At 44.5% G+C, this 15,579-nt stretch overlaps 1 protein-coding gene across 1 annotated transcript in view; it reads left to right on the forward strand.

Annotated features, from left to right (window-relative positions):
• Nucleotides 1–15,579, forward strand: part of LOC307041248 (calcium-dependent secretion activator 2-like) — a 182,756-nt gene that overhangs the window by 144,225 nt on the left and 22,952 nt on the right. The window contains exons 14-15 of the mRNA XM_079684557.1: nt 12,013–12,249; nt 13,430–13,475. Coding sequence (XP_079540683.1) covers nt 12,013–12,249; nt 13,430–13,475 — 283 coding nt within the window. The remainder of the gene's footprint in view (nt 1–12,012; nt 12,250–13,429; nt 13,476–15,579) is intronic.

The following is a 15,579-nucleotide window of genomic DNA, read 5'->3' on the forward strand; positions in this document are numbered from 1 at the left end:
AATTACTGATATCTGTGCTTCCTCTCTTTGTCCACTCATTTGCTCAATTAGACAGAGCAATGATCAGCTTCTCCAGCGGAACCGGCAGATATAAATTAGGGTTGGGGGAGGAGGGGTATTTGCAATTGGCTTTTTGTCAGTTGGAGCTGTAATTTGAATAATTGATGGCCATTCAGGAGCCGCTGAGTGGGTGTGGATGGGAAAAAGGAGGGTTTTTGATGGCAGGCGTTTCTCCGAGGTGGGAAAAAAAAAACGTAATTACAGAACTCGAGTTTTCCCTGGAGGGCCGCTCGGAGAAACCCAACTCCGTCAGGACAAAGAGCGACGCCTCAGAAGATCAGCAGGAGAGTCCTCCACCATACTTCAACTGAGTTTACTCAGACTGTGCTTTTCTGTAGGAAAGTCTCTCAGAAACATCGTTATGTTCGTTGGAAAGTCCTCGTGAGGTCATAGAAAAGAGAAAGGAGAGACTCGGAGCCCTCTGTGAACCAAGATGTGTCGAGTTATTCGTTCATTTTTAATTAATACCAGATGAATGAGTGGTGAAAGAACAGTAACATTTCTAAAGGAAATCGTAATAACCCAAATCAAAGTGTGACCAAGAAGCACAGAAGATTAAATCACATTGTTTAATCGAATCCAAGATACGAGTGCTCCTAACGATTGTTTTCTATTAGTATTTTTGAGATGAATCGCTCCATAAAACATCCTCCCAATGCAAGGTGATGCGTTTAAATGTCTTATTTTGTCACTTAAAACACAAAGATCTTCACTTCACTATGATAGAACATTCAGAAAACTGTAAATCTCCATATTCAAAAGAGCTTTTGTTTTACCATAGACCAGGGGTGGGGAGCGTATACGGCCCGCGAGACAATTTGGTACGGCCCTCGAGGTAATTTATAAACACACGCAAAAAAGAAAAAAATTAAAGAAATCTAGACCGCAAAAAAATTAAACAAGCGAGTGCCTGTTTTTCCTGGCCAAGGGCAGGGTCCTTGAACACAACACGAACGTGTCATCACGTGGTATATGTCTCGTCTGACGGGGGTGCAGTTCTGACGGAGAGCACCAGAACGCGGCTCCAGCACTTCCACAAATGTCAGTACCCATAAGGAGCCGTACACATGCCGCAGTTTCTGCGTGGCTGTGTCTTTAGTTGAAAGCCCAGTGGCGATCTGTTCTTCTGTCACACTGATCATACAGTCAATAACTTTGTTGTTATTAGCATCTGGTTAGCTAGCTATGCTAACGAATATAAGAAGCTTTTTCTCCAACCAGTGAGGTAAAGGCAAATCTTTATATGATCAATATAGTTATAAAAAAATAAGAGAATAAAATAAACTGGTATAAAATACTATATGACAGTAAAAAAAAATTGTTAATAATAAACAAGAATGCAGTTTAAAAGGGAAGTGATTTGTAAAATATAAGAAAAATAAATCTGCTTACAGTTCTGTTTCATATGGAGGTTGAGAGATGTATCCAAAGATCTCTTAATGTTGCTCTCAAAGTGCACCAGATTGATGCTTTTAATTTAACTTAAAAAATAATCTTCCTGGGGGAGCATGCCCACGGACCCCCCTAGAGGAGGTTAGGTCCCCAGCCCACTTAAATCATGTTCACATGAATAGGAAACTAAATACATTTGCACACATCTTGTGTCCAAATCTTTCTGTTTGGGTGGTCATGCCACACCGTGCACGTGAATGCAAACGCGAGTCATGGTAAAATATCTGGATTGAGAGGTTGCTTTTTCTTTGCACAGCAGGAAAGAAAGGCCAAATGAATGGGCTGTGATTTTATTTTTTTTTAAGCAGAGGTCAATCATTTGTATGGCCCTCGGAAAAATCAAAATGGCCCTTGAGAGGAAAAAGGTTCCTCACCCCTGCCATAGACTGTAAGATAAGATGAGATGTAGTTTATTGATCCCAAGTCGGGACCTTTTTGTGTTGCAGCAGCGTACTGTACAAAGACATGGCACAATGTACAGACGAGAAAGAAACATCAACATCTCAATAAAGTGTGTGTGTGTGTGTGTGTGTGTGTGTGTGTGTGTGTGTGTGTGTGTGTGTGTGTGTGTGTGTGTGTGTGTGTGTGTGTGTGTGTGTGTGTGTGTGTGTGTGTGTGTGTGTGTGTGTGTGTGTGTGTGTGTGTGTGTGTGTGTGTGTGTGTGTGTGTGTGTGTGTGTGTGTGTGTGTGTGTGTGTGTGTGTGTGTGTGTGTGTGTGTGTGTGTGTGTGTGTGTGTGTGTGTGTGTGTTAATGGCAGCTGTAATGAGTTAGATTGTGTGAGAGTTTATTTGGACACTTGGAGTCCTGCTGGTTCTTCATCATCATCATCGCTCCGTGCTGCTGGAGGTGACGGAGTGATTAAAGCTCGGCAGGTGAAGCCGCGCTGACACTTGGTGTGTGTGTGTGTGTGTGTGTCTGATGAGACGTTCGAACTGGAGTCGGGGTTAAAGGAGCATTAGCAGAGCTGGTTGAGGGGGGGGGGGGGGGTTCGCTCGCCTCCTTCTCACCTGTCACGTCCCATCTTCTCCTCACCGAACATCCGCAACACACACACTCGGGATGTGACAGGAGCTTTTACCTCCCCCAACACACACACACACACACACACCCACACACACACACACACACAGGCCATGGAGGGAGGTGCCACACTGTTTGCATATCACATATGTATCCATCATGACAATCTCTTTATTTCACTACAGTATTTAGTTGTACTTCCTTTTAGCTTGTTTCACTTCCTCTGCCCTTCTTTCACATCAGTCTTGCTGCATTCTCTTTTATTTCTACTCTGTTTCTTCTTATAATATATTCATGTTGCTTTGTTGGAGGAGCCTGGGACTTGATGACATTAATAAGCCTCTGAACTTTGAACATGGGATGGGTGTGTTTACAGAAAACCGAAACCAAAGGTATCGCTCAACGATTTTACATCGAGAAAGAAATGTCTCATTTACCTCTTTGGAAAACGTGCCAGATATTTGGATGAAGTGGTGTCGTGAAAGCCCATCAGTTAAGATTCTCCTTCAAAGTCACTCAGTCAAATACCTATTTTTATATTTATTTGTATCCGTCTTTCACAAATTCACAAAAACATAGACTTGATGTCAGCGGGAATATCTGCAAGTTAGTTCAAAGGTTTCTAAAATGATGAAGCAGAACAGTACGGTGGCCAACAGGTGCAAACGAGCCCAGAACATTTCTATTAGGAGAAACACGCTGCAGCTTCAGAAACCATGCAGATATACAAACTCTCCAAACACATGAAGAGACATCTTCAGCAACATACCTCATGTGACTCCTTCTGATGTCACTGCAGATCTGCTGTAAGCTAGCTAGCTAACGTAGCTAACCTATTATTTTAAGGTATACTGACACACACTTACAGTTATGAGACAGATTTGGTCCGCGAGACTGACAGTTAGCCGACCAACGCAGATCAACAAAGTTAATTAATTTTATTGAGCATTTTTCAACTCGTGCCATAACTGCTAATATGTTTACATGACAACGCCATGTTAAACCAAAAGGCAAACTATGAACGTTAAACTACTTACAATTCATTTACCAAGTGAGGTTTCACTGTGTTTACTGAGCAGTGTTGGGTTTCTTTAAATATTTTTCAACGTGTTTGACTGGTGATGAGTTCTCCTTCACATCTTCTCCAACGTTTTCTAAACTGAGGTCCAGAGACGACATTGAACCTGATTTTTCTGACACTCCGCCCGCCCTCAGCCTGATCTCCTCTCCAACACCTCTTAAGGTGAAGTGGCGTCCGGAGCCTCGGCGCTCTCCTCTCACCACGACTCTGTCATCAGAGAGCGCCGCGGGGGGGGGGGTCTGGAGCTCATCGTTTACACTGGAGCCACATCGAGTGTAAACACACATCCTGAGTCCGCCCCCCCCCCCTCGCTGCTCCGCGCTCGCTTCATTTAGCAGCAACAATGTGTCTGAACCCCGACAAGCTGTCGCATCGCCCACTCCTCCGCGTGCGCCCGAGCGCGAACACACATCTGACTGCTCCACCAAACCAAACTCCGCTTTGCGTCTGGACTCCTGCCAGATCGCTCCTCGTACGATTTGATTTGTGAGCGTGATTCGATTCAGGGGAAGTGGAGGGTGTGAGGGAAGAAGATCAGAATCAGGATTAAAGCCAAGTGTTTACACATACAAGGGATTTGATTTGGAGTATAATGGTGCGTATGTAAACACGGGAAGAGGTTCTAAAGAAGAATTATTATTTAAACCTATTAACATTTAAAACAATCCTTTTGAAATACATTTCTAAATTGAATACATTCAAATATACATTAAATTATATTAGGAATATACTGAAATACATACTCTGCATTACTTCCCATAGTGAGAGGAATTATCTGTACAAAATTAAATATATAGAATTAATTCAAATTTAGAAAAAAGTAAATACAAAAAGAATGAGAAATTACAGAAAGAAAATGAAAAATCAAACATTAAAGAAATAGGAAACAAGGAATGCACTTTGCTTCATAAGTTTAAGGTTTTCAGTTTTAAAAAGGGAGCAGATATAATACTATTATTAAACCTATTTAAAAAGAGAGAAAATGTTTAAAAGAAATACAAATATCCAAAAATGTAGGTCCAATAAGAATATGACCAAATCCTCTGAAAAATGAGATTAATTCTGTGTTTCAGAATTTAAAGTGGAAGAGACGTATTGTTTTGAGACTTTAAAGATACATCCAATAAATGAGATCTTCATGAGCTTTAAAGAAAGTTTTAAAGTGGCTATATCTTTCAGAAACAAACGTTGTTTTTAATTATATTCACTAATCCCTCTAACCCTGAACCCACACTGAGACACGAGAGCTGCAGAGCTGATCAGTCCGTTTGATTTCCTGCACGAGGAAATGAGAACAGATTGTTAGGAGACAAGGAACGACTCTGATTACAGACAGCTGCCATTAATGAGGGCTTCCAGCCTCAGGCATCCATCTTTCCATCCATCCATCCATCCATCCATCCATCCATCCCTACATCCATCCCTACATCCATCCATCCATCCCTACATCCATCCCTACATCCATCCCTACATCCATCCATCCATCCATCCATCCCTTCATCCATCCATCCCTTCATCCATCCATCCCTACATCCATCCATCCCTACATCCATCCCTACATCCATCCATCCATCCATCCCTACATCCATCCATCCCTACATCCATCCATCCCTACATCCATCCCTACATCCATCCATCCATCCATCCCTTCATCCATCCATCCCTACATCCATCCATCCCTACATCCATCCCTACATCCATCCATCCATCCATCCCTACATCCATCCCTACATCCATCCCTACATCCATCCATCCATCCCTACATCCATCCCTACATCCATCCCTACATCCATCCATCCATCCATCCATCCATCCCTTCATCCATCCATCCCTTCATCCATCCATCCCTACATCCATCCATCCCTACATCCATCCCTACATCCATCCATCCATCCATCCCTACATCCATCCATCCCTACATCCATCCCTACATCCATCCATCCATCCATCCCTACATCCATCCATCCATCCCTACATCCATCCCTACATCCATCCCTACATCCATCCATCCATCCCTACATCCATCCCTACATCCATCCATCCATCCATCCATCCCTACATCCATCCATCCCTACATCCATCCATCCCTACATCCATCCCTACATCCATCCATTCATCCCTACATCCATCCCTACATCCATTCATCCATCCATCCATCCCTACATCCATCCATCCATCCCTACATCCATCCATAAATCCATCCCTACATCCATCCATCCATACATCCATCCATCCCTACATCCATCCATACATCATCCATCCATCCATCCCTACATCCATCCATCCCTACATCCATCCATCCATCCCTACATCCATCCATCCATCCCTACATCCATCCATCCATCCCTACATCCATCCATCCCTACATCCATCCATCCATCCCTACATCCATCCATAAATCCATCCCTACATCCATCCATCCATCCATCCCTACATCCATCCATCCCTACATCCATCCATCCATCCATCCATCCCTACATCCATCCATAAATCCATCCATCCCTACATCCATCCATCCATCCCTTCATCCATCCATCCATACATCCCTACATCCATCCATCCCTACATCCATCCATCCATCCCTACATCCATCCATCCATCCCTACATCCATCCATCCATCCATCCATCCCTACATCCATCCATCCCTACATCCATCCATCCATCCCTACATCCATCCATCCCTACATCCATCCATCCATCCATCCCTACATCCATCCCTACATCCATCTTTCCATCCATCCCTACATCCATCCCTACATCCATCCCTACATCCATCCATCCATCCCTACATCCATCCCTACATCCATCCCTACATCCATCCATCCATCCATCCATCCATCCCTTCATCCATCCATCCCTTCATCCATCCATCCCTACATCCATCCATCCCTACATCCATCCCTACATCCATCCATCCATCCATCCCTACATCCATCCATCCCTACATCCATCCCTACATCCATCCATCCATCCCTACATCCATCCATCCATCCCTACATCCATCCCTACATCCATCCCTACATCCATCCATCCATCCCTACATCCATCCCTACATCCATCCCTACATCCATCCATCCATCCATCCATCCCTACATCCATCCATCCCTACATCCATCCATCCCTACATCCATCCATCCCTACATCCATCCCTACATCCATCCATTCATCCCTACATCCATCCCTACATCCATTCATCCATCCATCCATCCCTACATCCATCCATCCATCCCTACATCCATCCATAAATCCATCCCTACATCCATCCATCCATACATCCATCCATCCCTACATCCATCCATACATCATCCATCCATCCATCCCTACATCCATCCATCCCTACATCCATCCATCCATCCCTACATCCATCCATCCATCCCTACATCCATCCCTACATCCATCCATCCCTACATCCATCCATCCATCCCTACATCCATCCATAAATCCATCCCTACATCCATCCATCCATCCCTACATCCATCCATCCCTACATCCATCCATCCATCCATCCATCCCTACATCCATCCATAAATCCATCCATCTCTACATCCATCCATCCATCCCTACATCCATCCATCCATCCCTTCATCCATCCATCCATACATCCCTACATCCATCCATCCCTACATCCATCCATCCATCCCTACATCCATCCATCCATCCCTACATCCATCCATCCATCCATCCATCCCTACATCCATCCATCCATCCATCCCTACATCCATCCATCCATCCCTACATCCATCCATCCATCCATCCATCCCTACATCCATCCCTACATCCATCTTTCCATCCATCCATCCATCCATCCCTACATCCATCCCTACATCCATCCATCCATCCCTACATCCATCCATCCATCCATCCATCCCTACATCCATCCATAAATCCATCCATCCATCAATCTCTACATCCATCCATCCCTTCATCCATCCATCCATACATCCATCCATCCATCCCTACATCCATCCATCCATCCCTACTTCCATCCATCCATCCCTACATCCATCCATCCATCCCTACATCCATCCATCCCTACATCCATCCATCCATCCATCTTTCCATCCATCCATCCATCCATCCATCCCTACATCCATCTTTCCATCCATCCATCCATCCATCCATCCATCCATCCCTACATCCATCCATCCCTACATCCATCCATCCCTACATCCATCTTTCCATCCATCCATCCATCCCTACATCCATCCATCCATCCCTACATCCATCCATCCCTACATCCATCCATCCATCCCTACATCCATCCCTACATCCATCCCTACATCCATCCATCCATCCATCCCTACATCCATCCATCCATCCCTACATCAATCCCTACATCCATCCATCCATCCATCTCTACATCCATCCATCCATCCCTACATCCCTACATCCATCCATCCATCCCTACATCCATCCCTACATCCATCCATCCATCTCTACATCCATCCATCCATCCATCCCTACATCCATCCATCCATCCATCCATCCCTACATCCATCCCTACATCCATCCCTACATCCATCCATCCATCCCTACATCCATCCATCCATCCCTACATCCATCCATCTCTACATCCATCCATCCCTACATCCATCCATCCATCCCTACATCCATCCATCCCTACATCCATCCATCCATCCATCCCTACATCCATCCATCCCTACATCCATCCATCCCTACATCCATCCCTTCATCCATTCATCCATCCATACATCCGTCCCTTCATCCATCCATCCCTCCCTCCAACCCTGCATCCATCCATCCCTTCATCCATCCATCCATCCATCCCTCCCTCCATCCCTTCATCCATCCATCCCTCCCTCCATCCCTGCATCCATCCATACCTTCATCCATCCATCTATCCATCCATCCCTACATCCATCTATCCATCCATCCATCCCTACATCCATCTATCCCTCCATCCATCCATCCATCCCTCCCTCCATCCATCCCTGCATCCATCCCTTCATCCATCCCTCCCTCCATCCATCCCTACATCCATCCATCCATCCATCCATCCATCCATCTATCCATCCATCCCTACATCCATCCATCCATCCATCCATCCCTACATCCATCCATCCATCCATCCATCCATCCATCCATCTATCCATCCATCCATCTATCCATCCATCCATCCATCCATCAGGCTCAACGCTAACTTTTAAAAGTGGTGGCCAGGCTGGCAACCAGGCATCAGCATTTGGTTGCCAAAACTGAAAATACGGTTGCCATTTTTAGTCAACTTATATTTTAAATAATTAAGATACTATACACTTATACATCAACTTAATAATGAACATGTGACACAAAAGAATGTTCAAATGCTTTACAATAAGTAATTAACACAATCATTTGAAACTAAAGTGGTAGTAAACGTGTCCACCCTCAATTGCTGGTATACTAAATACCAGTAGTGCTGCTGTTGTCCTGTTCGTCACAGATCCCTCACAAATGAATTGAGCAAGCCACTAGTTTCTCAGTCATCCGTTGTCTCCTTTTCAAATGTGGGTTTTCTTGACCTTTGTGCTGACCCCCACCATAGATTCATTGGCCCTTCAGCATTGAAGTCTTGGATTGGCCAGACTAATACATTGAAAACCGTTCACAGTTAAGAATTAGATATTAATTATTAATGCTGTAAATTACCTTTAATATGTCCAACTATATTTAAAATGTGTTACCTTTTTATAGAAGTGATTATATTTGTTTCGTTCAGCACTTTTATTTTGGTAGTAATAAGATCGGGACTCTTATTTTGAAGGAACTTTTACCGGAGCAGAATGTACATCGCCTCCCAAGACTTTACCCATTTCCTCTGCTTTTCGTTCGGGTTCATCTTGCGCTTTATCAGTTAAATCACTTTGAACATTCGTTTGAGATGTTGACGGGTTGGCCGAACATTTTACCCCACAGTCAAACAACTTAATTTGCTTCGCCATTTAAAAAAAAATAAACACACCGCGCACGCGAGTAAACGTGCCTCACTTTCTGGCTCCGTAATCACACCAATGCACGTGCAACTTAAGTATCAGGTTCCGACTGGTCACAACAATAATTAAATATCACTCTTAATACAACAAATAATTAACATTTTTCTATTTTAGGGAACACATTTAGCTGTTTGCTGTCCTTGTTTCTTTATGTTAAAAACTGGTTGCCACTGATGGCAACCAAAGGCCAAGAAGTGGTTGACATTTTTTCTGAATGGTTGCCAATGGCAACCTGGCAACCGTTACTGTCGAGCCCTGATCATTACATCCATCCATCTTTACCTCCATCCCCTCGTCCCTTCATTCATACGTCTCCATCCCTCCATCCCTCCCTCTTCATGTCTCCCCACAGGAACACAGTGAGTCCTGGTTTTCCTCCCTGAGTGATCTCACTCCTCCAGCTCCCCTTCCTCACGCTCCCTCAGGATTAACTGGTGCTTGTTAAGTAGGGGTTGTGGGAAGTGGAGGGTCTGTGAGGAGGGGGGGACAACAGGGTTTAAAGTTGTGCTAACAAGTGCTGTTGTTCGGGGAAAGCTGCCTCTCATTACAGAACAAATGGAGCTGAAGAGAGGCTGATGTTCCTTCTGTATACCGAGCACTTCCTGTTGTCTTCCTGCTACACCCCCCCCCCCTCTACAGCCCCCGCCCCAAACACCACCCTGTGCTGAAGACATATTCCCAACAGACAACCTGAAAAAAGGAATTACATTTTTTTAATATGCATAGCAGTTTTTGTGCGTGTTTTTTTTGTATTACATTTAATGAGATGATCTTATTTAAGAGACTTTGTTTTAATTTATTTTACATTATTTTATTTAAAACATGTAAATGTATTTTTTGAATATATATTTAACATTATTAATTACATTTAAAGTAATTTTCTTTACTCCTTTAATAGTTTATTTACAGTTACTGTATTTAATTTTTACACAACATTTAATATGTTGATATTTAAAATATAATACTTTATATTCTGTTCTACTTTATTACATTAGAAGTTATTGAATATTTAATACAATTTGTTTAAAGGATTTCTTATATCTTGGATACACACGACTACATGTTTGTTTTTATTACACGGCATCATGTATTTGCTCCCTTCCTTTACTAGCCTTGTTATAACTCTCCTTCCCGCTGAAATCAAACCCTGATAATCAAACGAGGTTGCTTGAGTCCTCTCTCTCTCTCTCTCTCTCTCTCTCTCTCTCTCCACCGCTGCTTCTCCTTTCTCGTCACGTTTTTTTTTCGACTTTGGAGAGTCAGGATCTCAGTTGTTGGCACTCGAGGTTCGGTGGTCAGGGGCTTCAGCGCGGCGGAGGCTTTCATAAGAACAACTCATTAACAGACAACCTCCTCGCTGCCTCCCTCCGGCGCTGCGAGTGCCGTTTGGAGAGGCTGCTTTTCTCTTTCAGCCGGCAACACAAAGCCGGGGAAGTCAAGGCTGGTCGCTCTGGGTACTGATTGCATTTTTTCCCCTTTTTTGCCAGAGTGCCTATTCAGACGCAGGGAATGAAAGCTTTACAGACATTAATGAAGCGCTCAACTAACAGTTTTTCTCTTTGTCGACCCCTCCTCCCGCCGGCCGGGGAGGAAGAGGAGCAGCTCTGCGTTTGATTGGTTGACTCTGAGGTCAGCGTGGAGAGTTTGGCTGCTTTCTCTTTTAGTTTTTCATAAAAATAAGCAAGTTGAGGAAGAAAAGCCACAGACAGAAAAACAAGCCTGAAAGATTTTCAACACATTCTGTTAGATTTCTTCTTTCTTTGAGACAAACAAATGGAGATTCCTGCGCTGACTCCCCCCCAACCCATTTCAAAAGTGTTTGGGATTAGCGACGTCACATTAGATGCTACTAGCAGTCGAAGGGCCTGGTTATTTTTTAAATCATGCCACATTGGTGGTAGTTGTTAGAAAAATCTCACTCGTCCCCGGCTTGAGCTTGAATCTCAGGATCCATTGTGATCCTCTCCAGAATGGAAGGAGTCATCACATACAGAGCATCAACTAGTTCCTGAACAGTGTCCTTCACATGCTGATATCCAAGAGAGGGAGTTCCTCAGTCACAGGATGGAGGGATAGAAAGCAGTATTCAATGTTTACTTCAGATTAGCTCCACGTCAGAAATGATCATGCTTGTCACATGTCTCTCTCCATAGAGGCTGAATCATCATGTTAATCACATAGCTATCATATGCCTCAAACAGTCCTGATGCTCTTCTAGGTAATCACACATCCTGTCATGTTCACAGCTACAGTTGATACCTTGGATATCATGTGACTCTCATGTTGGAAGAGGACATTCAGTGTTTTCCCAGCGGTAGTTAACTCTTTGAAACGCTTTGTTTGGTGGGTTGTGATGGAGCGTGGGCTCTTCTCTCTAAAGTGACTGCTCTCCTGTTCCTCTCAGGCCTGACGGGATGGGCACAGTGACGCTGGAGGAGAAGGATCAGTTTGAGGCCGTCAGGAGTCGCCTCATGGCTCTGCTGGAGAACCAGATCACTCACTTCAGGTACCAACACCGTCACAACTACACACAACTACACACAACTACACACATACTGAGCAGACTGAGCAGACTGAGCAGACTGAGCAGACCTACAACCACAGGAAACAGTCTTTCTCTTCTCTCTAGTTGTATAACCAGGTTGGGAGATATCTTCCTCCAGCTAAATATAATAGTGGCGGTGGTGGCGAAGTCCATAGGGTCTTGGCTTGGCAACTGGAAGGTCACCAGTTCAAGTCCCGGAAAGACCAAGTGCTACCGAGGTGTCCCTGAGCAAGGCACCGTTCCCTACACTGCCCCCCGGGCGCCGTACACAATGGCAGCCCACTGCTCCCAACACTAGGATGGGTCAAATGCAGAGAAACCGTTTTGTTACATAGTGCCTGTACTACGTGAGGACAATAAGTAGAATCTTCAATCTTCTTCAATAAGGGATTTAGACATTTGGAGCGCTCAAAAGAAATCACATACAACCCCCAGATCTCCGTCAGTAAAACACGACTTTGTGATTCATAACAACTCTTAAAAGAGTAGAAATGAGAAGAATAAGAACAACATAAATAATAAACCTCACAACTACACACACACTGAGTCACCCACAGCTACAGGAAACTCTCTTTCTTTAGTTATAGAGAAATATCCATGGGTATTGTTATCGTTATCCACGTTGGGAGATATCGTGCTCGAGCTAAATGTAAGGGACTTTTACTCCGTGCTGCTCAAAGAAATCCCATTCGACCTCCAGATCTCCGTCAGTAACACACGACTTTGTGATTCATAACAACTCTCAAAAACATCAGAATTCAACAAACTGCCAAATAAAATAAATAAAGCCTGAGTAAAAGAGAAATATATATATAAGGATAACTCCCTTCCCTTTTTGTCAAGGCTTTCCTAATCTCTATTTTTATTTGTAATATGTTGCATTGTTGGAGGAGCACAGATGTCCACTGTCATAACTTCACTGTAGCCACTGTGTGTACCATAATACAACTTGAAGATGAACCACTCCAGCGGGAACAAAGACAACAGGTTCTTGTTTTGTTGGATTAACTGACCCTCTAATGCATTGATTAGTGCTGCTTCCCTCATGAGGATAATGTGATGTTAATGGCTAACACAACATGAGTCAGATAATATATTCTCAATGAAACAAAAGGGAGATAAAAGCTGAATAAAAACATGGGAGACCTCTGAAACACATTCGCTGAACGCCCACTGTCATGTAGAGTGATTTTGAAGCAAACCACAACATGTAAAAACCACCAGCCTGCTCCTTTACCTCCACCATAAAGGATTCTGGGTATTTTTATCCCCTCAGCAGCACAACAGGTGCAGACCTCCCTGCATCTGCGTGTGAACACATTGTGAGCCGGTGTGAAAGCTGCAGACCTTGAGCAGCCCTCGTCTGAAAGGAGACGGCCATTAACCGTCCTGAAGCCCGTCTTTACACTCCTTCACGCCTGAGAGGGGGCCTCCATCTGCCCGAGAGCAGGGGAGGGGCGAGTCATTACCAACTCACCTCAACAAGAGGCTAATGCTGCTAAACAATGGCCGGGACAATGCTGGGATTATGCTAATGTACCCCCTCCCAGACAAGAGCAGCACTTCCACAGTTTAGTTTAGATTAAAGCCCTGGATTAATTTAAGGCTATACGTTTAAACTACAGATGCTCCTCCAAGCGGTGTCATTCTTTCTCAATCAGGAGGGAGATTAATTGCAGATTACCTCATCACACTTTGGTAATTATTCATTTTAACCAGCCAACAGTCAAAGCTCACAGCTTAGGATGAACCTGGAGGAAGTTGTTTGTTTGTTTTGGAGCCTGAGACACCAGATAACCAACACAGGGCCGCACTGAGGTGGATGTGCTCCTTTACAACCACAAGTGTGTTATACGTGGTTTATATTCGACGTGGTGTCCCTGTAGGGAGGGGGCGTGAGCCAAGGTGCATGTATTTTGCATCATTTTGGGGGTTTTCCCTTCCTTTTTGTACATGTAAATGGTACCTGGTCCCACCAGCACCCCCCCCACCCTGCCTGAAACACCTCCCTTTGTTTACTTCCTGAACATAGTGACATCACTTTGTAACACTCGTTGTATTGGCTAAGGCCCCGTCCACACGGAGACGAAACGGAGACGAAAAACGAACCAAAGTCGTTTTCAAAAAAGTCTTCCGTCCATCCACGCGAGTGCGCTCGCTACGCTGGAGACGCTGTAGTACATATGCCGGGCCTGTACGTGGCGCTGTACTTCCGCTACAAAATACACCAAAAGCAGCAAAGAAGACCGATGACGATTATTATTATTGTTATATGATATTATTATTGTTGCTGATGGTTGTGGTAGAGAAGCTGTAGATTTTGCACGAACATCTGTAGCATGGTCAGTAGCGTCTGGAGCACGAACGCAACCCTGTGATCCGCCATTGTTGTTGGCGAAACGCATCAGCGATGACGCGGGGATGAGCAGGAGAGGTGGGGAGAGGCGGGGCTATGGCGTCATAGTTTTCAGGAAATCATCGTACACACGGAGCCGCAAGCGTGTCGACTCCAGACCTACCCACTTGTATCCGAATCCGCGGCTCCGTGTCGGCCTCGTGTGGACGAACCGTCTATACCAGGTGTGACCAATACGTACATTTTTCATCCATCCTTACTCTGGTACTTGCCACTTGATTGACGTACAGGTAAGCCAGTCTGAGATCTCACATTTTCTAACAGTTAGCAAATGTATACATATCTACCAAAGAAAGGGTATAACCAGAAAGGTACCGAGCTGCATTGTGCCATACGGGTTCACGCAGTTATGAGGGGGCCTCACCTCCTCATCTGAAGCGCAAATGCGGTCCACTATAATGCCGTTATGCGGCGCAATTAGTGTAAGCGCGTCAGTTTATTCCCCCCCCCCCCCCCCCCCTGCTCGCGACACAGATTGGGCCGGGGCGCCCCTGTAGGTAGATTATTTGGGCTTGGCCATTTTAAAAGTAGCTCCCAAGCTGAAAAAGTGTGGGCACCCCTGGTCTCTACGATAGAGAACGTTAGTGGATTCAACTGATATCGTCTCCGTGTGGACGGGGCCTAAGAGGCGGGACATCTTCAAGCAATCACAGCAGAGCCAGCCAGTTAACCAACCAGACATCAATATAACAGTAATCTGATTCCCCTTTTTTAAAGTAACACATGCATGTTTATTGTCCATTGAGTATGTAGGTCGCTTTGGATAAAAGCGTCTAACAAGTAACATGTCATGAAATGTAAATACAGATACATTTTATTTTATCCTAATGATCCCCTTAAATGTATTGTGTTACCCCCCGAGCTTTTTATGAATTATACTGTGGAGATTAAACTCTTCTCAATATGCTACAAACTTTTGCCCTCCGTATGTGTCGCCTATAGGTGCTGAAAGAGAGAGTGGACAATGACTCTGAAGTACACTCGTTGATCTCTGTTCACACACACACACA

This window comes from Notothenia rossii (assembly GCF_949606895.1).
Source record: "Notothenia rossii genome assembly, chromosome: 5".
NCBI classification, from domain to species: domain Eukaryota; kingdom Metazoa; phylum Chordata; class Actinopteri; order Perciformes; family Nototheniidae; genus Notothenia; species Notothenia rossii.